Source organism: Geotrypetes seraphini, chromosome 13, assembly GCF_902459505.1.
Source record: "Geotrypetes seraphini chromosome 13, aGeoSer1.1, whole genome shotgun sequence".
Taxonomy (NCBI): Eukaryota; Metazoa; Chordata; class Amphibia; order Gymnophiona; family Dermophiidae; genus Geotrypetes; species Geotrypetes seraphini.
The window spans coordinates 67,384,784-67,411,788 of record NC_047096.1 but is presented as its reverse complement, the minus strand read 5'-3'; the positions used below and the strand labels follow the sequence as shown (position 1 = coordinate 67,411,788).

Genomic DNA, 27,005 nt, shown 5'->3' with positions numbered 1-27,005 from the left:
ATTAAGATCATTATTTATCAGATGCTTGCATTTCTGAAGAAAGCATGCAATTTTTTCTGGGAAAAGAACTCCAGTTAAACAAAGGTAGTTGAGAAAACTTCATTATTATGCACCAGCTTGGAATATGAAATAAAGTTGAGTGCCAAAATAGAAAAAAGGGTGGATAAAGAAAGATGCATGTGTGAATGAAATAATGACATGAATGTCAAAAAATAGAATTACTCAGCTTCTCCATAATCAAACTAGAGGAGATATACTGTATAATAAAAGTTTCACGCTGCTGCACCCATCTTCCAGCCAATAATAATGAACATCCTGAGGGCAAATGTACAAATAAGCTTATTAATAATGATAATTGATCTATAGGCAAGAGATAATAAGCTGGCACTAAAGGAAATTGGATTGCAAAGTAACACACCCTCCCGGTTTTATATATAAAAGCTAAAGGCTAGCCATACATTACACTCCCCTCTGGAGCAGCATTTCTATACTTGGGAGAGGTATATCTATACTGGGGCACAATGGCTTTTCAAGCTGGCAGTGTATCGATTAGGAGAGTAGGTGGAAGCATAGGTGGACAGCATGGAGTAGGATTTGGAGGAGAAGGTTTATATGGCCAGGGAATTAGTGATGGACATGTTGGAAGTCAAAGTGTCAGACTTGGTGGTAGTTACGGTGGTAGGCAAGCTGGATATGGTGTTAGTCATGGTGGATTTGGTGTAGGTCATGCTGGATTTAGTGTTGGCCAGGCTGGATTTGGTGCTGGCCAAGCTGGAGTTTGCTTTGGCCATGATGAAGCTGGATTTGGTAGTGGTGGATTTGGAGGTGATTTTGGTAGTGTCCAAGTAGGTGGTGGTGAAGGCCTCTTTCTTGGCAGTGAAAAGGAGACAATGCAGAATTTAAATGACCGTCTAGCCTCCTACCTGAACAAGGTGGATGAGATGGAACACTCAAATGCTGAGCTGGAACGTAAAATCAAGGAATGGTATGAAAAGCACCATCCTGGAGCGACCACTGGTGGACCAGGTCGTGATTACTCCAAATATTTCCAGATCATTGAAGATCTCCATAAGAAGGTAAGAAATGACACCAATCAATATATATTAAAGATATAACATAGTAGTTATTCAACTAAACAAAAATAAATGACCTCATGAATTTGAAATAACTTACTGACTTCAACCATACTTCACTAGTGACTTTTAGCAATTATCAAAATTTTGCATCTGGTTCATTGCATGTAGTTATTATGTTGTTAAACCTGAATAAAGAAAAATCCATCCTTAGACATTCTGTAATAAAATGTTGTGTGAGAGACAATTATCCATGCGAATCTGTGGAATTTAGAGACTGCTTCTAAAAACTGAAAAGGAAAACTGATAAATTATATTATTTAGCTAATCTGCTATTGGCTGGTCTGTAACATAAAGCATGACATCTTTTTCTGTGCATCCTCCTGTCTTCTAGAAACTGGCAGCCATTATTGACAATAATAGAATCATTCTACAGATTGACAATGCCCGACTGGCTGCTGATGACTTCAGAATGAAGTAAGTGGAACAAACTGTTTTCATGCTACTACATGTCTAAACCACATCATGTGAAAGAACAGTTCCTTGGAACTGAAAACTGCAGCAAATCTATCTACTTTCTCTGCCAAAGCATTTTTTATCAAAGTCGTCAAAACGATAATGATCATAAATGTATGCAAACTCAAACGGCAAAGGCAGATTTGCATGTAACATTTTCTATACTGTAGTGCAGGTGTGTCCAATCTTTTGGCTTCCCTGGGCTGCAGTGGCTGAAAAAAATGTTTCTGGGGCTGCACAAACGCTGCAGCAAGACAGAGGAGGGAGCCGGCAAAACAGTAAACACGTGGGGGCAGCAGAGGAAAACACTGCATTGCCCTCAACCGGGGCCGCATAAAATACTTCACGGAGCCGCATGCGGCCCTTGGGCCGCAGATTGGACACCCCTGTTGTAGTGTATTTCATACAGTAATCCAGCATTGATGCTTAATAATTTACATACATAATGGTTCAGAATTTCTCTGTGGAAGAAATACTCTGAAGGTCACTTTCAAAAAGTTATATATAAAGGAGAAACTATATAATGGACATACGACTACGAGCAGTGTTGGGAATTACAAGAATAAAATGGGGAAATACAGGTAAATTAATTTATGTTGTAAATAATTTTAAAAATTTTCTTGTTCAGGTTTGACAATGAGCAGGCGCTGCGCCAGGCTGTGCAGGCTGACATCAACGGTCTACACAGAGTCTTCGATGAATTAAACACAACTTCAGCTGACCTAGAGTCACAGTTGGAAAGCCTGATTGAGGAACTGGCCTTCCTCAAGAAGAACCACGAGGAGGTATGAATACTTCCTAATTTTTTGCATGTCACCTAGATAGCTATCTAGTTATCTTAGAACAACAAAAAGGTTTTCCTAATGTAAACAAGCAGCTGTCCAGGTATCATGGCTGGCAGCTCCCTTAAGTAAAGACTGCACACTTTATCTCAGACTTCTGATTTCTTTTAATTCCATTCTAGATTTTTTTTTATTTCTTTTACCCTTTCCTTTTGTAGTTTCCCTTATTTGTTTCATTTTATATCAATTATTGTATTTCTATCCCATCCTTCCTTATGGTTCTGTCTACGGTATTTGTATTGTTCCCCTGTATTTGTATTGTTTCCCTGTACGTTGTTGTAAATTATTTTAAGTTCTGTACATCGCCTTGAATTTATGATTAGGCGATCAATCAAATTTTAAATAAACTTGAAACTTGATAAACTAGTAGAGTAACTCCAGGTGGTCGTCCCAGACTAGGATATTCAGTGCTAATGCTGTTGTCCAGATAATATACAGGTCTTGTTCATCTGATAGCAACCAGAATTTACAGAAACACCATTTGCCCCCAAATTAGAATAAAATTTAACATCCCCATGGAATAAATTTTGAAAAAGAAAACTGCATATATTGCAGTTTTTTCTTGATGTGCCAACTGGGAATATTCCCAACTGTTCTTAGCAAGGGTATCTATGAACATTACATCTGCCTATCTGCAGACAACCCACTTCTTTCACTAAGTCAGGACTAAGACGTAGGCAAACTAGGCACCTACCCAGGTCCCAAATGATTATGAAGGGCCCTGTCAACAGGGACAGTTCCATGGCTCCCAAGGAAGATTTTTGCCCTGGTAAGTAAGCTGCTGGCAGAAAGAAAAATGGGGTCATGGGGTCCAGAGCCGCCCTTACTCACAGAAGTCTTTCTATTCTCCCCACCCCTGTGGGCAGCAGAAATTTGGAAGCAATACTTCTTACCTGCTACTTCTTCCTCAGCAGTCAGAACCCTCCAGGGCTCCATTTGGGAATGTACTTAAGTTGGTGCTGGGGAGCAGCCCACATGTCTGTTTACCTAATCCTGCCCTGTCTTCCACCCAATTTTCTTCCAGGCCCATAGGAGCATTAACTCACTCAAGCAGCAGCCTTAAACCCTGATGAAAAGGAATCAGTGTGGAAGGCAGCCATTTTGTGGCCTCTCTGAAAGTTTACCCATCCTCTATTTTTATGAGGCTTTGGAGGCCATTTAGCAGGCTTCAGCAGCAGTTTTTTTTAAAAAACCCAGCTGTTCTCATTTACACCTGCTCATGTGGATTTAGGCTTTTGTGGAGTGACTGATGCGCTTACTTCTCTGGCATTCTAAATACCTCTTTCAGCACCCAAAATGCTGTTTTATCCACAGAAATGACTTATAAAAATAATCCCATCATGAGGGCAAATTCATAAGCCATCTGCCTGAAGAGTGGAGGAATAGCCAACTGGTTAGTGCAGTGGCCTGAGAGCCAGGGAACTGGGTTCAAGTCCCACTACAGCGCCTTGTGAGTCGGGGCATGTTACTTAACATTCCATTACTCTGGGTGCAAAACAAGTACCTGTATATAATGTATAGACAAACTTTTTTTTTTTCTAGTTCAAAATTTGTATTGTAAGTTTCGAAGTACAAAAAACACAGAAAACAGAAACAAAATTATTACAGACTTCAAGGTGTTCAGCTACAAAAGATCAGTCCATCAGATTTTGTAAAACATATACAAGGGTACAATTGCATACACTACATTGATAAATCAAAAATAGCATACCATATCGAGTAATAGCAGTATATTATTTTATGCATTAGTAAAATATCTGACTAGTGGAGACCATATGGAATCATATTTGCAAAGGGCTGAAGATCTCTCAGCTAATACCTTTTCATATTTACCAATGAAACATACATTATTCCAACATGCGTGATATTCAATTTTGGTTGTGTCTTTCCAACAGAATAATACATTTTGGATTGCTAAGGATAGCATAATGGTCAACAGCCTTCCTTTATCTTTGTCTATAGTCATAGAAAGTCCCTGTGACATTAGTATGATTATCTTGTATGTAAGAGGTTCCGTAATTTCTAATATAGCATTGTAGCCACAGAAAGGTCCATCACCTTTCCCTAACCAAGGTAAAAATTACACGCAGGTGGTTGCTTTAGTTGGCATTAGTGTCATGGCCCATTGTACAGACCAGGGGTTCTTAATCCAGTCCTCAGAGTACACCCAGCCAGTTATATTTTCGGGATACCCACAATGATTATGCATGAGAGAGATATTCATACAAGGGTGTAGTGCATGTAAATTTATCTCAGGCATATTCATTGTGGAAATCCTGAAAATTGTACTGGCTGGGTGTGTTCCGAGGACTGGGTTGAGAACCTCGAATAGACCATGCTTTTTAGGTGACCCTGCATATGGCAGTTTTCAATGTTCAAAATCATTCAGTAGCATAAAATATAATGTAACAAACATCATTAAAATCTGGCACAGAGCACATTAGAAAACAAAAAATCAGCAAATCTGAAATCCAGAAACTACGACTACTCATTTATCTAACCAAATAGCCAAGTCTTTAGTGATTTATAAAAGCTCAAATTGGCTTTGACTACAACTACCTCTCTTCTAGATCCCGAAAACTGATGCCTTGGTGAGATCCTATCCTGTCTAATGGTATAACCAGCCCTATTATGATTGGTTAATGTACTTCTTTAGGATTGTTAAGGGGGCTGAGAAGTGGGTGGGATTAATGCCCCAGTACAATGACCAGGTTCTCCAGTGCCTAGAACATGCTAACTGTTCACTGCTTGCACACCACTCAAAAATCAGCACCCCCCCACCCCAATTCAAATCAAGATCCTTAGCACCATCCACTTGTCACTAGCTCTAGGAGATGAAAGCTTCCTAAAGTAATCATCTTGAATGGCTGGTATGTAACTTGGCAATTGCATGATTTAAGTGTTTCTTATGTTATGTTTTTTATGTTATCATTAAACTGCAATGTCTCCATCATTTCTCCTACAAAATCAAAGCTCCTGGATATGAAAATAATACCTGGTAATGAAAAAGAAAAATTCTCTATTGGGCACTGCATCCCTGCATTTAAAGGCAGCTTCCTTTTCTCTGTTTCCAGGAGGTTAAAGGAATAAAAGGTACTGGAGTTGGAAATATAGATGTGCAGCTGAATGCCACCGCAGGTAATGATCTAGTCAAGAACTTGAATGACATGAGAGCTCAGTATGAATTGTTGGCTGAGAAGAACCGCAAGGATGCTGAGGAAGATTTCATCAAAAGGGTGGGTGCTTCTTGTCTGGCCTACTCTAGCAGGCAAAATTAATACTGGAAACCTCATTTCATTATGAAAAAAAATTGATTTTTTTTTTTTTTTTTACATTGTACTTTCAGAGTGGTGGCCTAAAACAGGAGATTTCGAGCAACGTTCAGCAAAGTCAATCAAACAAAACTGAATTGACAGATCTGAGGCGCAATCTTCAGTCTTTGGAGCTAGAGCTGCAGTCCTTACATGCCAAGGTATGTGCTAACTCGCTTTGGGCAGCTTTTGTAATGCAAAGTTATAGTAACAATATTGATCCTGCCTAAACATGAAGCCTGTGAAAGCGGGCATGAAAAGTAATGCTTGTTTTCTAGCATGTTTTTTTGAGTGGACCCCATTAAAAATTACTTCACTCTTGTTAAGATTGATCATATTCATTAGGGTAGGTGCTAGGTCTATATTCCATTTTTCAACCCCTACAGCTGAAATTCTCATCTCTCTGAATGAACAGATAGATTGAACTAGGCCAAATATTCTGATACATGAATTGACAAGTGCTAGCCATAAGAGGTGGTACAGTATCTGAGTTTTCAAGCCCACTCAGGTCCCTTTTTCAGATGTGATAGAACCGCAGCATGCCTTTTGTCAATTTTTAAACTCTTCCATTCCAGAAATTTCTGAACTGCAGTACACTAAATGCAAAAGAGATGGTGTAATGCAGAAGGAATGAATTACTGCTTCTCTGTGTTTTGTTCTGAGCATTTCTTGTTTTATTTGGGCTTATTCTTTTATTATCCATTTTTTTGAGGCTTCCTTTAAGTTCTTTATGGCCATTCTTTATTTTTTAAGTTACTTTGGTAAAACATTTTTCTAGGAGTTTAGAGGCTCATGCTAGAATAAGATTCACTATTGAAAAAGTACAATAATGATTATAGAAAACATTTTCCATGTTTGGTAAGCATACTCCCTCACCCTCTGATTTTTAGCAGGACTTAGCCAGCCATGCCTAAGTCCCATTTTGCTAGCTATCCACTGCTATACAGTGGGAGATAGCAGGCTGTTTTCTTTGGCAGGCTGGATATGACATGCGGCCAGATAGACCCGCCCAAAAAGCAGATCTATCTTTGGCTGTTAACCTTAGCCAGCCAGTCAATGAAATCCGGTGTGACTGGCTAAGTCCCTGGCAGTGAAGTTTGCTCCAGGTATTCAATGCCGGTGACTGGATTGCAGCTGCCTGCGGGAGGAAGTTAAGCTGCCTCCCGCGGGTTGAATACTGGGGGGCCACCATCTATATTTCATAAATAAAAATTGTGCATTATCTGTTTGATGGGCATCTCCTTCTCCTCTTATGTATTGACAGAAAAGATCTCTGGAAGAATCCCTAGCAGAAACAGAAGGGCGCTTCTGTCTTCAGATTGCGCAGGCACAGTCTTCGATTAACAGCAGTGAAGAACAGCTGGTAGCAATAAGAGCAGAGATGGAGCAACAGAGAGAAGACTATGATGTGCTTCTGAACACGAAGAGCCAACTGGAGCAGGAGATTGCTACTTACCGACAACTGCTAGATGAGCAGGGAGGGTAAGCAAAAAGGCCCTAGTAGAAAACAGCACCCTCTTCCTTTCAGCTCTGAGCTTCAGTACCTCCCTCCTACATGTGAATTCCAACATTAGCACAATGAAAGCAAAGCTCACACTGCTGCCCTTTTTGGTAGTATGGTTTTGTGTGGGCCCGATATTCAGAAACACTTCTCCAGATGGCAGCACCTTTTAGACTACCACAGCTCTTGAGCTACAATAAGTGCTCAGGCCTCAAGTTAGACGTGGAACTGCAGACTTAAGCTAGAATTCTCTAACATCAATGACATAATTGCTATTATAGAATTCACTCTTAGCGGACATTTATTTATTTTGTTTTCTATCCCGTCCTCCCCAATGAGCTGATAACATGCATAATATAGAGTTAACAGGTTACAATTTGCCATAGCTACAGTACAAGTTTTCATCCTTACTCGACACACACCAGGGATCCAATACAATATACATAATATGCAGTTTCCAAGTTTATTAGTTTTTAATATCCCGACCATCAAACAAATGTCTGGCCGGTTAACAATAAAATTTTAGAGAGGCTTATTAAAAAAAAGAAAAAAAAAGCATTGAGTGAACATAAATGACAAAGACTAGACAGACTAGTTAACTCCTGGATCCACCCCTGGGCTTCCCCATCAATGCCCAGATAGTATCAAGGGGGTCTGATTGGATCTTAATGCTGCTGAAAATCCAGGTATGGATCAAGTTAATTAGACTTATCTAGGTAGGATCCAGATTCCCGCAGTTTAAGATGGTATAGTATATCCAAATTAAATAAATAACTAAATAAAATAATCCTTGTACAAATTAGTTCACCTAAATAAACTGTACCATGTGGTATATAAAGATTTTAATAAACATAAACATAGATGTATTCAAAATCAATATCTAACATCATCTGACTGCTATTTCTTCAGAAGATGCAAAGTCAGTGGCTGTGACAGCAGATGAATCCCAAAATGGCCGCTACAATCCACTCTGAGTAGATGTGAATATAAATTACCATTACAGAACCCAAAACTGAATCCCCTTTCCCTGTGTCCTTCATCTAATCTATTAAAGTAATACCATTTGTCTTTTAGGGTTGTCACTGCCAGTCCATGTCAAGGCAGGGCACAGTGGCGATTACCCAGATGAAATCAATGGACCTAGCTTAACCATCTCCTAGGTGCAACCATGTATAAACTAGGTCAGGACTTTCTAACATGGCTCTCAAGATCAGTTTTCCTAGAGAGACCATATATAGTTTGCTGATCACCCCTTGGCTTTGCCCCACTTCATGCATGCATGAAAAAATAGGGTCCATCTCCTTCCATGAAATTGCTTCATCTTCTTTTTTGACATGGAGTCATCTAAATTTCATCTTGCTAGAAATTAGGGGCCTATTTCTGCTTATCCTGAAAACCTCATAACACTCCTACATGGAGAGCATGAAGGGTTCTTGATTTTACCACTGAATATTAGCTATTTGCAGTTGCTTAATCATAACAATGATTACATTATTGCACTCTCTCCTACATAGGGCTTGCTTGCAGCTTGAAAATATCAATATTATGATAAAGAAATCTGAAAATATATTTGTAATTTTCAGGACTCTCACGATGACTTGCACAGTCATGTTCAATTGGTAGTACCATTAATGAGAAAATAGGGAACACATTAAAAATGTTAATTTCTGTGTTACAGGTCAGGATCTAGCAGTGGAAATTCCTCAAGCTGGTCTTCGGGCCAAGCTTCTCAAGGTAATGAGAGGAAGGAAAGGTGAGTAGTGGAGTCCCTCAGGGTTCGGTGCTGGGGCCGATCCTGTTCAATATGTTTGTGAGTGACATTGCTGAAGGGATAGGAGGAAAAGTGTGCCTTTTTGCAGATGATACCAAGATTTGTAACAGAGTAGACACCGAAGAGGGAGTGGAAAATATGAAAAAGGATCTGCAAAAATTAAAGGAAAGGTCTAATGCCTGGCAACTAAAATTCAATGCAAAGAAATGCAGAGTAATACATTTGGGGATTAATAATCGGAAGGAACCGTATATGCTGGGAGGTGAGAAGCTGATAAACACAGACGGGGAGAGGGACCTTGGGGTTATAGTGTCCGAAGATCTAAAGGTGAAAAAACAGTGTGACAAGGCAGTGGCTGCTGCCAGAAGGATGCTGGGCTGTATAAAGAGAGGTGTGGCCAGTAGAAGAAAGAAGGTGTTGATGCCCCTGTACAGGTCATTGGTGAGGCCCCACTTGGAGTATTGTGTTCAGTTTTGGAGACCGTATCTGGTGAAAGACATAAGAAGACTTGAGGCGGTCCAGAGGAGGGCGAGGAAAATGGTAGGAGGCTTGCGCCAGAAGACGTTTCAGGAGAGACTGGAAGCCCTGAATATGTATACCCTAGAGGAAAGGAGGGACAGGGGAGATAGGATTCAAACGTTCAAATACTTGAAGGATATTAACGTAGAACAAAATTTTTTCCAGAGAAAGGAAAATGGTAAAACCAGAGGACATAATTTGAGGTTGAGGGGTGGTAGATTCAAAGGCAATGTTAAGAAGTGCTACTTTACGGAGAGGGTGGTGGAAGCCTGGAATGCGCTCCCGAGAGAGGTGGTGGAGAGTAAAACAGTGACTGAGTTCAAAGAAGCGTGGGATGAACACAGAAGATTTAGAATCAGAAAATAATATTAAAGATTGAACTAGGCCAGTTACTGGGCAGACTTGCATGGTCTGTGTCTGTGTATGGCCGTTTGGTGGGGGTTGGGCTGGGGAGGGCTTCAGTGGCTGGGAGGGTGTAGATGGGCTGGAGTAGGTTTTAATGGAGATTTCGGCAGTTGGAACCCAAGCACAGTACCGGGTAGATCTTTGGATTCTTGCCCAGAAATAGCTAAGAAAAAAATTAAAAAATTTAAATTGAATCAGGTTGGGCAGACTGGATGGACCATTCGGGTCTTTATCTGCTGTCATCTACTATGTTACTATGTTACTATGAGCTTCTGCAGGGGCTCAGCCTAGCATGGGTATAAAGATGAGGGGTCATTGCCCCCCTCCCCTGGCTTTCTTAGCCACTCACTGCTGCTGCTGTTGCTGCTAGTCTTCTCCAGCATTCTGTTGGTCATGAAAAAAATAATTGCCCCTTCCTTGGAGAAATTTTGCCCTAAACCATTGCAGTCTAGCGTCTCTCATAGGACTTTTGCAGTAAGCGCTGCTCATGTGCACATCCGTTTGGCAAACCCAAAAATGAAGCACATACCAACACTGTTCTTTTGCCCCTTTAAATATTAGCCCTGGAGAATAAAGAGAAAAAGGAAGGGGCACAGGGACTCTCCCCGAGAAACAAGTCTGAATAATGGCATTTATACAAGTATGTATGTAAATTTTGCCTACGTGCTATTTCTTCAGTATGTGCTTAACTGCATAGCCATATTTCCAAGGGAACATACATTTGTATAGTGGTTTTAATATGTTTAATGGCTGCTGCAAAACATTGAATATCAAGCCCATACTGAAAATAAAAAGCAAGCAATACTAACAAAATAAGCTCAAGTGCTCATCAGCTATCTGCATAAGTGAAAAATGTTATACAGCGGAAGACCGTGTTAACATTCAGAATCTTTGATTTTTAGGACCTGGCAACAAGGTAACAAAAGTGCGAACAATTATTGAAGAATATAAAGATGGAAAAATCGTCTCGACCCAGGTTAAGGAAAACTAAGCGATGTCAATCCACTGGAGGGATGTTGATGGCAGTTGGAGAAAGAGAAGATGCCATTCTGCATTCATCCTTCTGAAGCCAACCTTCATATCTGCAAAGAAGAAGCTTGCTCACTTTCCGAACCGCCTCCAATCTCCACCTTCTACCAACTCTGTAGCGATCTGCTGCAAAATCTTGAACTTTTCTTTTTCTTTTAGCGGGAACCTTGAAAATGAAGTGTTTTTCATTTCTCTTTGCTTGATGTTTCAATAAACTTTCTTTGTGCTGCAAATTCTCTCTGATTTGTCTCTTTATGTTTATGGTTTATTCACTTCATGTCCCACCTTAAATCCAAAGTGAAGTATAATAAAGGTGGTCATTAAATTAAAATGACAGTATCTATACAAATCAAAAGACAATAAAATCTATAAATACAGCAAATTAAAAAAAAGCCTAACAAAAGACTGACTTATCCTGCAGTCTGCATCTTGAATGTCACAACCATATGTCAGATAATACAAGTGACTTTTCAACCTTTTCTTAAAGACAACTGCATTAATCAATGCTCTTATATTAACCAGAAGTTGATTCCATCCATTTGCACCTATAATTTAAAAAATATGACTTGTGTCTCCATAATGAATTTTTCTCTAATCGTAGAGATCTATTCAATGCATAAATCTACAAGGTCAGAAATAGATAATAGAACTGATGTTCTAGGTCAAACATGTTTATTCCAAGGTGTAAAATTATCAGCAAAATGTTCAAGGAGGAATTACATCAGGTTTTCAAAGAGATGTTGTAGGTATGCTGTTCAAGACCAAGATCCTTCCATAGAAGGGCCCCTGAGGAAGGCATTTAATCTGCCAAAACACAGACCATGTAGGTCCCTTCAAAAATAGTGAACTGCATTGTACACATGTGAATATAAGGTTAGGGCTCTTCAGCTTGGAAAAGAGATGGCTGAGGGGAGATATGATTGAAGTCTACAAAATCCTGAGTGGAGTACAATGGGTACAAGTGGATCAATTTTTCACTCCATCAAAAATTACAAAGACTAGTGGACACTCGATGAAGTTACAGAGAAATATTTTTAAAACCAATAGGAGGAATTTTTTTTTTCACTCAGAGAATAGTTAAGCTCTGGAACGCATTGCCAGAGGTTGTGGTAAAAGCTGAGAAGCTGGTTTTAAGAGAGGTTTGGACAAGTTCCTGGAGAAAAAGTCCATAGTCTGTTATTGAGAAAGACATGAGGGGAGACACTGCTTGCCCTGTATCAGTAGCATGGAATATTGCTACACCTTAGGTTTTGGCCAGGTACTAATGACCGGGATTTGCCACTGTGAGAACGGGCTACTGGGCTTGATGGACCATTGGTCTGACCCAATAAGGCTATTCTTTTCTTTAATAAGTTTTTCAATCATTACATTACATATATAATGAGTAAAGAAAAAGGCAATTGATACAATAACATAAAGGAAAACACATATCAAAATTTCCTTTCAAGCCCACATTAATGAAGTGCCACATTGAAATTCCAGGAAAATATATATCTACTATAGGTAAACAATTGAGCGAAATCTGAGTCAATAAAATAGATCCAGATTCAGTCAATAATATCTAGGGCCAAATTACATTTATTTCTCTAAGATCTGTTATAGGTAAACAGTGATTATTTCATTTCTCTATCTAGAAATTGTTGTAGCTGTATTGGATCCCAGAACACAAATTCCATATCATGCAATTTAACTAAACATTTACAAGGGAATTTTAAGTAAAAAGATGCCTCCAGGGCAATCACTCTAAGTTTTAATTTCAAAAATTCTTTTCTTTTTAATTGGATGACTCTGGAGACATCAGGAAAAATTCTCACCAAGCCTCCACAAAATTTTGTCAGTCTATTTTTAAAGTATAATTTCATTAGTAATATCTTATCCATCTCACTCATGCAGGTTATTATCAGAGTGGACCGAGTCTGGATCATATCTTGACTATCCTCTAAAAATTCTGTCAAATTTATTCCATTTGATACCAGTTGGTCAACATCCTGGTTAGATTCAAGTTTTTTCTGAGGAATATAGTAATAGTTATTAATAGGAAAGGTCTCCGCATTGTAAATCCAGTATCTCCTTAAAAAAATGTTTAAACAATATTTCAGGTAAAAGCAAATGGGTTACTGGGAAATTAACCAAGCGGAGATTCCTTGCTCTATAAAGATTCTCCATTATCTCTAATTTAGAATGCATAACACATGAATCCTTAACCGCTGAGGTAGAAACCGTTTGCAATGTAGTAACTTGTGATTTCATAGTACTCATCCTCTTATTCAAAATACCTAGGTTGGAATCTACATTCTCCGATTTATGAACAACTGCTTGTGAAAAGTTCACTGTCTGTTTTACTGTTGACCTCAGAAGCCCCTCCACTCTAGTTATTACTAACCACAAGTCTTTAAGTGTAATATCTTGTCCTTCTGATACGGAATATACCTCCGAATCACTTGAAAATTCAAGTGCCTTAGGAATTTCAATATAAACAATTTTGTTAGTATCACCAGAGAGAACTTCCGATTCAGAGGAATTAGTGGGACTTACTTTAGTCCCACCTGTACTCGATATTGGTGGAGGGGGAGGAATTCGATTGAGAGGGCTTAATGAAGTTCCAGATATTGAAGATGAATCCATAGAAAGAGCTGCTACTAATATATTATCAATTATTTTTATTTTTAAATGCTTATCCATTAGGCCTGTGATTGCTGGAGTTGAGCTTTTAGGTTTAAGTTTAATTTTCTTTTTACCTATAATTTATCAAAGAATACTTTGAGGGTCAAATAAGTACCTGCATTAAAATCTTTAAGCTCCTCTGCTCCTCGTGGCTCCCAAGGGGCTTAGTGTGCCCCTTAGGGCACACCCCTTATGGCACACCCCTTCGGCCATGCCCTGCAGCTGCTCCGTGGCTGCAATATCTTTTTTATGCTGGAAGAGATGGACCTGATGATGTCAGTGGTCTGCCTCTCCAAGTGCCTGCCTGAAAGCCTGCACAGGTCCCAGCTATAAAGATCATATCTCTCTATTAACACCTTAAAAGGATCATATAACCTGCTATTGGACGATATATAGATATATATAGATATATATAGATATAGATAGATAGATATAGATAGATATTGATATATATATATATATATATATATATATATATATATATATATATATATATATATATACACTTAGAGCAAGTGGGAATGAAAGGTCACTTGGACATACAAAGTCAGAGGCGTGAAGAAAGTACAAGAGGTTTATTACAACATGCTGGACTCTAGTGCAGTAAACAACCTGCTTACCAGAGTGTCAGAAACAGGAAATGCACGGACTTTTATGCCCTTTTCACTAACCATACGCAAACTAATATATGCAAAAACTACAATTTTCATTTGTTACTTCTATAACTTTTCTTCAATTATTATTGGTCCTAAGCCAGCACTTATGATAGGTTCAGGGATACAACTTATAGTCCTATAGGAAACTAGCTCATTTTTCTGCTTATCTAAATCTTAAAGTTCTAAATGTTACATGTACAGAAGGGCAGGGCACATCATGGCTCAAACTCTTATCTATTCAGCTTACAATGTGGTAAGGCAGGGACATAAATTTCAGGCAGATGAGGTCAATAGATTGTACACTGTTTTCAGCTATGTAGGCCAAAGCAATATTTTAAACAACAGTTAACCATTTCATGACCCTACATTCCCCCCTTTCAGGCTGGTGTACCTAAGGAGCCAAGCCTGACACAGCAGAGTCCACAGTGCGGTGAAGAAATTTCATAGCCAGTGGAACTAAACAAATTAGACAACATAGTACCAGGGAGGACAAAGCAGTTATCAGTAGAATTGTTTTCAGGGTCGTACCAGATGGTAACCAAGAGCCCAGGGAACCAGAGAACCAGTCTGTATTGAGGCCATGCCAGGTTTGAACAGGAACATGAGCCAGCTTGGTGATACGATCCACAACTTCCTCAATCACTTTACTGTAAGGTTTAGCCCCACAACTCTTAGCAACTCTTAGCTGTACCAAAGTCCTTTGTTACCTTTAATTTAGGCTGTTTGCAATGACATGCCCTAAGATCAGACATGAATGATATGATCTCCCATAGGCCTTTGCTGACATTGGTTAGGCCAACCGAAAATGCTAAGGCTAACATTTACCACTTTCTCTCTTAAAAAGGAATATAAGCAGAGTACAATGTAAAAAAATCAAAAGAATAATTAGGAAAAGAAATACAATAACAAAATAGGACAGCTCCTTCCCAAAGCCTCCCAAAGGATAAATAGCCATAAATAAAACTTTATCAATTAAAAACAATTCACAGCAGAAACCTCCCCCCCAAAAAAACAAAAAACAAACAACAAACAAAAAAAAAATACTGAGACTTGGCATGATAATACTAAGTCATGCTTTCCATAAAGGCAACAAGCTAACTTCCAATAAAACCCCATAGGCTTGTTTAAAAAAACATGCTTTTAATGGTTTCCTAAGTCTGAGGAATGAGAGCTCTTCTCTTAGATCTAATGGTAAAGAATTCCATATGGATGGTCCAACAAAAAGAATGCCCTCTTACAGGTACACTCCAAAGCTGTAAATTTTAATTGAGGCACTTTCAATAGTGATACATAAGCCGAACAAAGATCCCTAGAAGAGATGAAAAATTCTAAGATATTACGAAGTGATCTGGGTATTCTTGCGTGTATCACCTTATAGACAATCACCTTTAGTTTAAACCTAAGTCTGGTTATGTTACTGAAACTAATGTCTAATATTACATGACCTTTTGAGAATTACCCCCCCCCCAAAAAAAAAAAAAAAACCCCACTGCAGTTCTATTATAGAGCCTCTATATAAGTAGCAGCAAAGCAACTTGCACATATGGAGAAATGTAAGGTCTTGCACATGGGGAAAGGGAACCCCATGTACAGCTATACGATGGGAGGGAGGGTGATGGGGAAAGGCACCCTAGAAAAAGACCTGGGGGTTTTGGTGGATACAACAATGAAGCCAGCGGCGCAATGTGCAGCGGCCTCAAAGAAAGCGAACAGAATGCTGGGCATTATCAAAAAAGGTATCACTACCAGAACGAAGGAGGTTATCCTGCCATTGTATCGAGCAATGGTGCGACCACATCTGGAATACTGTGTCCAATACTGGTCACCGTACCTTAAGAAAGACATGGCGATACTTGAGAGGGTCCAGAGGAGAGCAACTAGGATGATAAAAGGAATGGAGAACCTTTCATATGCCGAAAGGTTAGACAAACTGGGGCTCTTTACCCTGGAAAAGCGGAGACTGAGAGGAGATATGATACAGACGTATAAAATCATGAAAGGCATAGAGAAGGTGGAGAGGGACAAATTCTTCAGACTAGCAGGGACAACAAAAACAAGAGGTCACTCGGAAAAACTGAGAGGGGACGGATTCAAAACGAATGCAAGAAAGTTTTTCTTCACTCACAGGGTGGTGGACACCTGGAACACGCTTCCAAAGGAGGTAATAGGACAGAGTACAATACTGGGTTTTAAAAAGGGACTGGATGACTTCCTGGAAGCGAAGGGGATTGCAGTGTATAGATAGAAGGTTACTCTACAGGACAAAATCGAAAAGTGTATGTGAGTTTTAGGGTAGGAGCACTATCAGGTCCTGAACCTGAGGGGCCGCCGCGTGAGCGGACTGCCGGGCACGATGGACCTCCGGTCTGACCCGACAGAGGCAAGTCTTATGTTCTTATATGTGGCATAGCATGTAAATGCATGGGGCTTTCACATAGATGGAGCATGGGCAAAGCTCCAAGATACATGTCGTAACCTGAGATTATGGGGGAAGGAACAGAGTTGTAAGGGCTCTAGGATTCATATTTGTGAAAACAAGAGGACACATGACCCCACCCACACGCCACCCACAGCCCTGCCCTATACTCTGTCCATGGCCTCACCCTACCACCTCATACCTACCCACCCCAACTTTCACCCATTTCCTTGGTTCCCTTTCCCATCCTCTGGCCTAGTGGTTAGAGCAGCTGCCTCAGCACCCTGAGGTTGTGAGTTCAATTCCCACTGCAGCTCCTTGTGACTCTAGGCAAGTCATATAACACTTCATGGTATGCATGTATTAAAGAAGGGAAGAAGTGTCTTCGGCAGTAGGTTGGCTATTCTACTTAAGAGGGCTGTAAACTAGAAGCGATGGGGCAGGATGATTAATTCCCCCGGATGAATATAAGTCCTCAGGTAAGTAAATCACTGAATATCTCTACACAGAAGGGAAAAGGGGGCAATGTCTGGAAAGCAGTATATACTAATGCTCGAAGTATAGGAAACAAGATTCTGGATCTAGAAGCTGTGATAGAAGAAGATGAGTTGTATATAGTGGTGATCACGGAGATGTGGTTCACAGAGAACCATGACTGGGATGTATTTATACCGGGCTATAATCTGTTCAGGAAAGACAGGGTAGGAAGAAAAGGAGGGAGAGTAGCGTTATATGAAGATCATATTAAAGCCACACAATTGCAGGATCTGAAGGGCAAGGAAGAGGCACTATGGATCAATTTGGAAAGAGAGAATGGTAAATATATTTACATTGGTGTGATATACAGGCCTCCTTCACAGACGGAAGAAGTGGACAGAGATTTAATAGTAGACATTCAGAATATATCTAAAAAAAGGAGAAAGTTTTATTAATAGGTAATTTTAACATGCTGGATGTTGATTGGGGTATCCCTATTGGAGGGTATTCTAGAAGTAGGGAAATCCTGGATTCTCTACAAAAAGAACTGTTCAAGCAGTTGGTAATGGAACCAACAAAAGATGGGATCATACTGGACTTAGCACTTAACAAATGAGGAAAGTGGGTGATCATTTGGCATCTAGTGATCACTGCATGGAACGGTTTAATATTAAGACGGGTATAGAGAGGGCTCATCAAAAGTAAAGGTTCTAGACTTAAAAAACAAACAAACACAACTTTGTTCGGTTGGGGGATTACATCAAGGAATTGTCTGCATGGGAACATCTGGAAGGAGTGGAAATGCAGTGGGCAAAAACTGAAAGGAATGAATTTCTGACTCACAGCCTCCCAGGATAAATCCTGGTCCCAAACCAGTAATTTTGATGTTTGTCCCATCCACCCAGCTTCCAGGACTTACAAGGGCGTTACATATATAGAACAGTTGCATGTACACACCCAATTGTTGCATTTAGACGTGACCATTTACACATGGCCTAAGTGGTTGCACAAATGTGGATTTATGCTAGCATTCTCGAACAGATTTGGCGTGCAAATTTGTCGTTATAGAATACTCATTTTGCACTCATTTTCCCAGTGCTTTGGGCTCCATTTATAGAATTTACTCCATAATAGCACCTGAATCATCAGATGTCAATGGCATCAAATTTGACATTTCTGTTTCGTGTAGAAAAAAAAAAAGAAGAAAGAAAATAGAAGGACAAAGCCAACAGAGCCCAAGAAATTTCAGGCTTCTGTTTTGAACAATCCAAACAGTGCTGTTTCGTTTTCCAACTGCTCCCCCACATCTCTCACACAGTACATTAAGCAAGAACATCTGACAAATGAATGTTATTATTTCCCAATCTTGTGCAGGTGTAGTGCAAGATCCTGTCACTAGCTGCTAGGGCCAATTGTATGACTGCTTCTGTGCTGTGAGCTGGGCACTGAGAAACATGAATCACATTCACAGTTTTTTCTGCTCTTTTTTTCATGCCTATGCATGCCCGTCTCCATGTGTCAATCGTATCCAGGTGAGTCAGAGCCAGATGTAGTCGGCTCAATGAGGTGGATTTTCAACAGCTTTCATTGGTTTACGCCTGGAGTTAACTGGTTGCAAATCACGCCTGTTAAAATGCAGCCCATTTGCCGAGCGGGAATCGCTACAGCAGCTTTGTAAAAGGGGCCCAAGGTGACTAGATTTAGCCATTCGAAGAAGGAGCAGGTCCACAGGTTGTTCTCAGGGCAGGCTTATGACATAGTCATTGTTGATATTCAGGCCACCCTACCACACAAATAGCAGTCTGAAATATGTCACATTTATAATTGGAGGAGGGTGTGGCATATTAGTTAGAGCAACAGCCTTAGCAGCCTGAGGTCATGGGTTCACACCTGGCACTGCTCCTTGTGACCCCGGGCAAGTCACTTAATCCTCCACTGCCCCAGGTAAATTAGATAATGAGCCCACAAGGACGGATAGGGAAAAATGCTTGAGTACCTGATTGTAAATGCTTAATATACCTTGCCCAAGAAGTATATCAAATCCCAATCCCTAAAACCTGACTGGCTAGATAGCCAGTTTAGTGACCCTAAGAAAAATTATCCAAGGCTAAGTGTGTCAACTCTGAAGGAGAAAAAACTCCCTCATACAGTCTGTTAACCTCACGATTTCCTTATGCTTGCCCTCTTTAACCCAGACTTCACCCTCTCCACCTTAATCTCCCTGCATAAACTCTTCCTCATTCCGTCAGCATTCCTCACCCCATTCCCAATGAGCTTCTCCTCAGATTTCATCCATTCCTTACCACCACTTACCCTTCTACTTGTAACTCCCAGCACTGATCTCATCCCTTGGCATTCTCCCTTCATCCTCACATCCCAGCTCCTCTCTCCCATTGTTCACCCCCCTCCTCTCCATTCCATTCTTCACCTTTCCCGAAATCATCTAATTCTTGCCTGATTCATACGTAATAAGTCGGAGTGCCTATAATTGCACTGAACCGCCTATAACTTGGCACTATGCACCCAGCTGGTATAAAGCTATTGGGTGACCCAGGACTGTGGTAGAGAAATTCTTCCTGACTCTGTCTGGGTACCCCGCTGAGATGGCAATGATTGAGGCAGGGGGTTAAAATCCTGTTTCAGCTGAAGATACCATTGCAGCCACTGTGACCCACCCATCCTCCCATAAATAGTATTGTGTTACTTATGTAAAATGTTGCCACTAAGTATTGTGGCGGGAGCACCTAAGCCTGGATTATTGATGTGGCATGAATTATGTGTAACAACTATTTGGCACAACTGGGGGTTGAGATGTCCTGTAAATAGTGTTAAGAGATAGTCAGCCTTGCTAGCAACCATTGCTTGAACCATTGGCATGAGTTAGGCTTGGGTACCCTGTTTGCCATGATTTGTAACAGAAATCAATTATGTATTCATTCAATAAAGCTGCAACGAGTCGTTACCAGTGAACTGTATGTTGGGTGGACTTTGTATACTGTAGTTTGCCTGAGCAGGGGGTCCCTTCCCAGACAGCACCTTAAGGAAGGGGGATGGGAGACAGGGGTAGTACAGTCAGGGTTACCAGACGTCTGGGAAAACCCAGACATGTCCTCTTTTTAAAGGAAACCTGGCAGTGTGTCATGGTTTTGGAAAGATCCGATGAGCTCTGGCTGCATCTGGAGAGTATCTGAGCATGTGCAGGTAACATTACACACATTCACGCATGCTCCAGGACCTCCAGACACGGACGGAGCTTGTCGGGGAAGAAGAGAGGAGGTCTGAGAAGGCAGGGCTGGAGGCTGAACTGGGAGGGGCTGGGGCAGAATGGAGCGGGGCCAGAGGCGGAACAAGGTAGGGCCATGTGCCTGGATTTTTGCAGCCCCAAAAATGGTAACACTAAGTACAATAGAACAGGCAAGCTCATTGCTGTGGCTGGAGCAGGATGTTTCAGCTGCCTAAGTTATCTTCCCCTCACTAGAGGGCATAAGAGTGCAGTCTTTCCTCTTCCTGTCCCTGTAGAAACAGGTAGCAAATCTAGAGACAGGGGGAGCCCCAGAGGGCAGAGCAGTTCTTCGATTCCTCTGCATCATTTCTGTATAGTTGTCTTGTTCTTTGCTGATTGTGCTCTTTAACACAGTTCACAAGTGAGCAACAGAAGCAGTTGAAAGCCATGTGGGGCATTAATTTAATGGTTGCAGCAACTTACAGCAGCCAGTAGAGACCCAGAAGCAATTGAAAACTTTGAACAAACGAGCCGGCTAGACACGCTGCTGCTCCAGTGGCGTACCAAGGGGGGGCGGTCAACTGTTCTCCTTAGAGTGCGGCTCGTCTAGAGCACTGGTGCCCAACCTGCTTCCCTTCCCTTCTCACTGCTGCCATCGAGGATCAGGCCAGCACCGTGTCTTTGAACTCCCTGCTTCTCTTCCCTGGAGGGCCGACCAACTCTCGCGCTGGCCCGACGTCAATTCTGACGTTGAGAGGACGTTCTGGGTAGCCAATCGCTGCCTGGCTGCCCGGAACGTCCTTTCCGACGTTAGAATTGACGTCGGGCGGCGAGAATTGATCGGCCCCGTGCAGAAGAGAAGCAGGGAGATGGCCTGTTCCCGATTGCGGCAGCGGCAGCAGCCTATTCCGCGGCGGTGGTGGCATGGGGGAGGCAGGAAGGAAGAAAGAAAGAAGGCGGAGGAAAGGGAGCCAGAAAAAAAAAGCAAAAAATGGGGCACGAAGGAAGGAAGAAAGAAAGAAGGGGGGGGGGACAGGGAACCAGAAACAAAGCAAAAAAATGGGGCACAGAATCAGAGAAAGACAGACATAGAGAAAGAAAGAAAAAGTTGGGGGAGGGAATGAGGTCTGGAGGAGATGAAGCATACAGGAGGCTGAAAGAAGGGAAGAAATATTGGATGCACAGTCAAAAGAATAAAGTGCAACCAGATGAAATTACCAAACAAAGGTAGGAAAATGATTTTATTTTCAATTTAGTGATCAAAATGTGTCTGAATTTATATATGCTGTCTATATTTTGCACTATGGCCCCCTTTTACTAAATCGCAATAGTGTTTTTTAGCGCAGGGAGCCTATGAGCGTCGAGAGCAGCGCTGGGCATTTAGCGCAGTTCCCTGCGCTAAAAACTGCTATTGTGGTTTAACAAAAAGGATGGGGGTATATTTGTCTATTTTTGTATGGTTGTTACTGAGGTGACAATGCATAGAGTCATCTCCCTTGACCTCTTTGAAAAAACCCCAGAATAGGAATGATAATTAACATTTTCTCAGCGTATAGTGTGCTTTGTGTTTTTTAATTTTATTGTTGGTAGATCATTTTGACTTGGTCATTTTAAAGTAGCTCACAAGCTCAAAATGTTTGGGCACCTCCGAGCTAGAGCGTTGAAACTGTGTATTTCTATTTTATCCCCCCTTTTACAAAACTGTGGAGCGTTTTTTAGCGCCAGCCGTGGTGCTCTGGTGCTCAGAATTCTATGAGTGTCAGAGCTGTTACCACCGTGGCTAAAATCCACACTACAGTTTTGTAAAAGGGTGAGGGGTTAGTTTGTATGACATATTCCATACTAGGCGAAGGTGTTTTCTGTGTTCTGTGTGTTTGAAAGACATGGTTTTCTGTTAGGATTGACGGTGTAGGATTGATCTGTGCTGGTCTGGCTTGTTTAGTTTTACAATGGGTGTATTGATGTACTGCTCACTGCAATATGTAAGATGCTGCCTTTTCCTAGGTACTCATGTGTGACGTGTGGTTTGTTACTAAAAATCATGTTTTTCTTACAGATGGGGAGGGGTGCCAAAAAATGATGGGCCCCGGGTGTTACATATGCTGGGTACACCACTGTATGTAAAGATACCAGAAAGCTGGCGTAGCAAAAACTTTAAGTAAATTGTTATTCTTCTAAGTTTTGAGTATTTAACCCTCCCACAATCTCACAGGCACTTTCAAGTTTATTGAGATTTTGATTTAAACGCAATATCAAATATTTTCAATGCGTATAACAAAAATAAATTTGGGGAAATAAATAAAACCATTTGAACAATAAACATACAAACATATCCATAGATGATTAAAAATACATAAGGAGTACAAGGATAAACTACATTTGTTTAAAAATGCGTCCTCCGTGCCTGCTCATAAATTTGTGGAGTATGTAACTTGTCGCTCATGCATATTTTTTTTTTGCACATACCTCATCAATCCTTAGAGGAAACATTGGTCCTAGGCCACCATAGCACAAATTCCTGTATTATGCTTCTGCTGTGCACAACAATAAACACTGCTGTAATACTTTTTTTGTCCCCTGCCGATTTCCTGATAGCACCCCCCGGACAAAAGGGGGGGGGGGAAGGGGTGCGAGGGGGGGCCCAATAGGATTGCTCAGTAAGGGGCCCAGAAATTTCTGATGGCGGCCCTGCTGTACCCTATACAAGATCTTCTTAACCATAATAAGTGGATGACGTTTGAGGAAATACGTAAAAAGTATAGTTTGCCGGATGGCCAATATAGTAGATGGCTGCAGCTAAAACACTGTGTTAATGCAGCACTTCCAGATACGTAAAATTTAAAGATTACACCTCACTTCCTGCTTCAAAGTACTACCATTACTCCTCTCAAAGGTGTTGCCTCTAAATGGTATGAACTACTGCGTCAAGCGCTACCTGTGTCCATATCATCGTTGATGGGTGCTTGGTTAGAAAAGCAAAAAGAGAATATGAAGAGAGGCTAGCCAGGGAAGCACAAAATTTCAAACCATTCTTCAGGTATGATAAAGGAAAGCAGCCGGCTAGGGAGGAAGTGGGATCGCTGGATGACGGAGATAGGAAGGGAGTGGTGAAGGAGGAGAAAGAAGTGGCAGAGAGTCTAAACATGTTCTTTTCGTCAGTATTTACAAAAGAGGACACATCCAATGTACCAGAACCTGAACAAATCTTCAAAAGAGACCAAGCAGAAAAATTAACATCCATGGAAGTAAGTCTCAAAGACGTTCACAGGCAGATAGAAAAATTAAAACCTGACAAATCACTGGGCCCGGATGGAATCCACCCAAGAGTACTGAAAGAACTGAAGGAGGAGATAGCGGAACTACTACAGAAAGTCTGTAATCTATCCCTAAAAACAGGCGTGATCCCGGAGGATTGGAAGATAGCCAATGTTACGCCCATCTTTAAAAAGGGATCGAGAGGTGACCCGGGGAACTACAGACCCGAAAGTCTGACCTCAGTTCCGGGGAAAATGGCGGAAGCGCTGATAAAAGAAAGCATCGTGGAGCATCTAGAAAGGAATAAACTTATTGTACTTCTTCGAAAAAATTAACAAACGGGTGGACAAAGGGGACCCCATAGACATCGTATATTTATTCTTCCTAAAAGCCTTTGACAAGGTACCCCATGAACGGAAACTGAAGTACCATGGGGTAGAAGGAGACATACACAGATGGATCAGGAATTGGTTGGTGGATAGGAAGCAGAGGGTAGGAGTGAAGGGCCACTACTCAGACTGAAGGAGGGTCACGAGTGGTGTTCCGAAGGGGTCGGTGCTTGGACCGCTGCTGTTCAATGTATTTATAAATGATCTAGAAACAGGGACAAAGTGCGAAGTAATAAAATTCGCAGACGACACCAAACTATTTAATGAGGCTAGGACTAAAGAAGACTGCGAAGATTTACAAAGGGACCTGAACACGCTAGTGGAGTGGGCAACGAGATGGCAGATGAAGTTTAATGTAGAGAAATGTAAAGTCTTGCATGTAGGAAACAGAAACCCGAGGTAAAGCTACACGATGGGAAGGCTGTTACTGAGTGAGTGAGAGTACCCAAAAAAGGGACTTGGGGGTAATAGTGGACAAGACCATGAAGCCGTCAGCACAGTGTACAGCGGCTGCTAAGAAAGCGAATAGAATGCTAGGTATAATCAAGAAGGGTATTACAACCAAAACGAAAGAAGTTATCCTCCCATTGTATCGGGCGATGGTGCGCCCACATCTGGAGTACTGCGTCCAATATTGGTCGCCGTACCTAAAGAAGGATATGGCGATACTCGAAAGGGTTCAGAAGAGAGCGACATGTTTGATAAAAGGTATGGAAAACCTTTCATACGCTGAAAGATTGGAGAAACTGGGGCTCTTTTCCCTGGAGAAGCGGAGACTTAGAGGGGATATGATAGAGACTTACAAGATCTTGAAGGGCATAGAGAAAGTAGAGAGGGACAGATTCTTCAAGCTTTCGAAAATTACAAGAACGAGAGGGCATTCAGAAAAATTAAAAGGGGACGGATTCAGAACCAATTTTAGGAAGTTCTTCTTCACCCAATGGGTGGTGGACACCTGGAATGCACTTCCAGATGGCGTGATAGGACAGAGTACGGTATTGGAGTTCAAGAAGGGATTGGACAATTTCCTGAAGGAAAAGGGGATAGAAGGGTATAGATAGAGGGTTAATATACAGGTCCTGGACCTGGTGGGCCGCCGCATGAGCGGACTGCTAGGCATGATGGACCCCTGGTCTGACTCACTGCTTATGTTCTTATATCTGTAGATGATGAAATATGGCAAGAAGTGTGGACCAGAATGTTTAAGTCGATTCGATTGGCTTCATCCCTCCAGTCGATATACTTTTTTTTGCATCGGGCTCATTGGACTCCACAGAAACTCACTAAATTTTCACATAAAGTCTCCAACTTATGCTGGTCTTGTGAGAAATCAGTGGGTACACTGCCTCACATGATATTTCAATGTTCTCAGCTAACAATATACTGGGAGATGGTTTGGAACACCATTTCCTCCATATTAAAGATACAAGAACTGTTAAATCTTAAAATTATTGTTTTAGGACAACTGGGTCTTACACAACCCTCTCAGAGACCAACACTATCCTGCTGTTTCTAGCCATCAAAAATATTTTGCATTGCTGGAAGAATCTATCCAAGGTAGAATTCATGACATGGTGGAACACAGTATGCATTATCATTAAATTTGAAAGTGTAATTGCAGAAAAACATCATTCCACCAGTACATTTCTTAAAATTTGGAGCTCTGTTCAATCTTATTGTGTATTTCAGATTATACTGATCAACTTCTCTTGACTTAACTTAATTTAATATGTAATGCTCGTTGGAAGCTCTCTTATATGCTTGCATTATGCTTGAATGTATAACATCTCTGATAATGTGTATGCTGGTCTTGTTATATAAACCTGTCATATATATTATGTACAGTTTGTTTCATCTTTAATATTTGTAAACTTTTTTTATTTATCTTATAAAATTAATAAAATATTCAAACTAAAAAAAAGAAAAAAAAAAGAGTTAAAGTAGGATTTGAACCTGGATCCCTTGGGTTACAGTCTACCAAACTAACCACTAGGCTCCTCTTCAGAACTACATGCTGATTTGATCAGAATACCTATAGTACCTGAAGCTGTCACAGGACCTAGTATTCCTTTCTAGTCTCACTTTTGGGAGGGGGGGGGGAGACAGCAACCACTGGGGGATTAAGGAGGTGCCATGCCGTAATGCTTCCTGGGCCTGATATTCAGTGCTATTTGGATGGTCAGGAATGGCTCCTGACTGTCTAAATAGCACATACCCAGCTATCTTACACTGAATATCCCAGATTTCTGTACTCTAGCCATAACTGAAACAGGTCTAACTAAGGATGTCCTTCTTTTTAGACTGTCCTTCTTTTTTTCCTTCCCTTCAGTAATTACTGTTGGACTTCCTGATTTTGAACCCTCCCTAGTCCCGCCCAAAATACCCCCCAACTTGCCCCCTTGCAATTTGGATGTATGGCAGTTTTGGACATCCAAATTCTGCCTGTGCAAAATCAGTACTTGGACATTTCAAATACATGGATGTCGATTTTGGCTTTTGAGAAGTCCATATGCTATGAAAACAAAAACCATAGGCATCTAATGCTCTATCCAGTTTATCACTCAGCTGATACAAATTTTACTAATCCCTTTGAGCTGTGTAAAGTGGGTTATAAATGTTGCCTCAGAATCTAGCTAAATCTATCAGTATGCCTTTTGTGATTCACTGTATTACTTGGCAGCACACATGAGCTTCAAACAGCTTTTATAAAGAATTAAAAACATCTAAGCAAAGTCAAAATCTATCCAAAGTACTCAGAATTTAGTGTCTCAGAAAACATAGAGAGAGTGGTAAAAGAAGCTTTACAATACTGCCCACCCAAAATGCAGATTAAAGCATATATACAGAGCCTCTGTGCACACACTAATGGATTCCCGCCAGTGTATTTGGAAATATAGCGGGCTGATATTCAGTCTGCAGTGGTCAGTGGGGTTTTTTTATCCTTGGAAAATATGCAGT

At 40.9% G+C, this 27,005-nt stretch overlaps 1 protein-coding gene across 2 annotated transcripts; it reads left to right on the top strand.

Moving 5' to 3' along the window:
* The first annotated feature begins 471 nt into the window (after positions 1–471).
* Positions 472–11,203, top strand: LOC117347650 (keratin, type I cytoskeletal 12-like). Of its 2 annotated transcripts, none has more exons than XM_033918842.1 (8): positions 472–1,076; positions 1,468–1,550; positions 2,218–2,374; positions 5,506–5,667; positions 5,778–5,903; positions 7,007–7,224; positions 8,922–8,996; positions 10,841–11,203. In XM_033918842.1, exons 1-8 carry the CDS (start codon positions 522–524, stop codon positions 10,878–10,880), a joined length of 1,416 nt encoding a protein of 471 aa, XP_033774733.1. In that variant the 5' UTR covers positions 472–521; the 3' UTR covers positions 10,881–11,203. The 2 variants fall into 2 exon arrangements, with proteins under 2 accessions (XP_033774733.1, XP_033774732.1); XM_033918841.1 differs by having other exon boundaries at positions 8,922–8,977; positions 10,841–11,200.
* The last annotated feature ends 15,802 nt before the right edge of the window (positions 11,204–27,005 follow it).

Bases quoted from the DNA above. Each gene is read 5' to 3' on its own strand.
- LOC117347650 (XM_033918841.1), top strand. From the start codon at position 522: ATGGCTTTTCAAGCTGGCAGTGTATCGATTAGGAGAGTAGGTGGAAGC. The intron at 1,077-1,467 runs GTAAGAAATGAC...CCTGTCTTCTAG, and splicing joins TTGAAGATCTCCATAAGAAG to AAACTGGCAGCCATTATTGA. The intron at 5,668-5,777 runs GTGGGTGCTTCT...TTGTACTTTCAG, and splicing joins AGGAAGATTTCATCAAAAGG to AGTGGTGGCCTAAAACAGGA.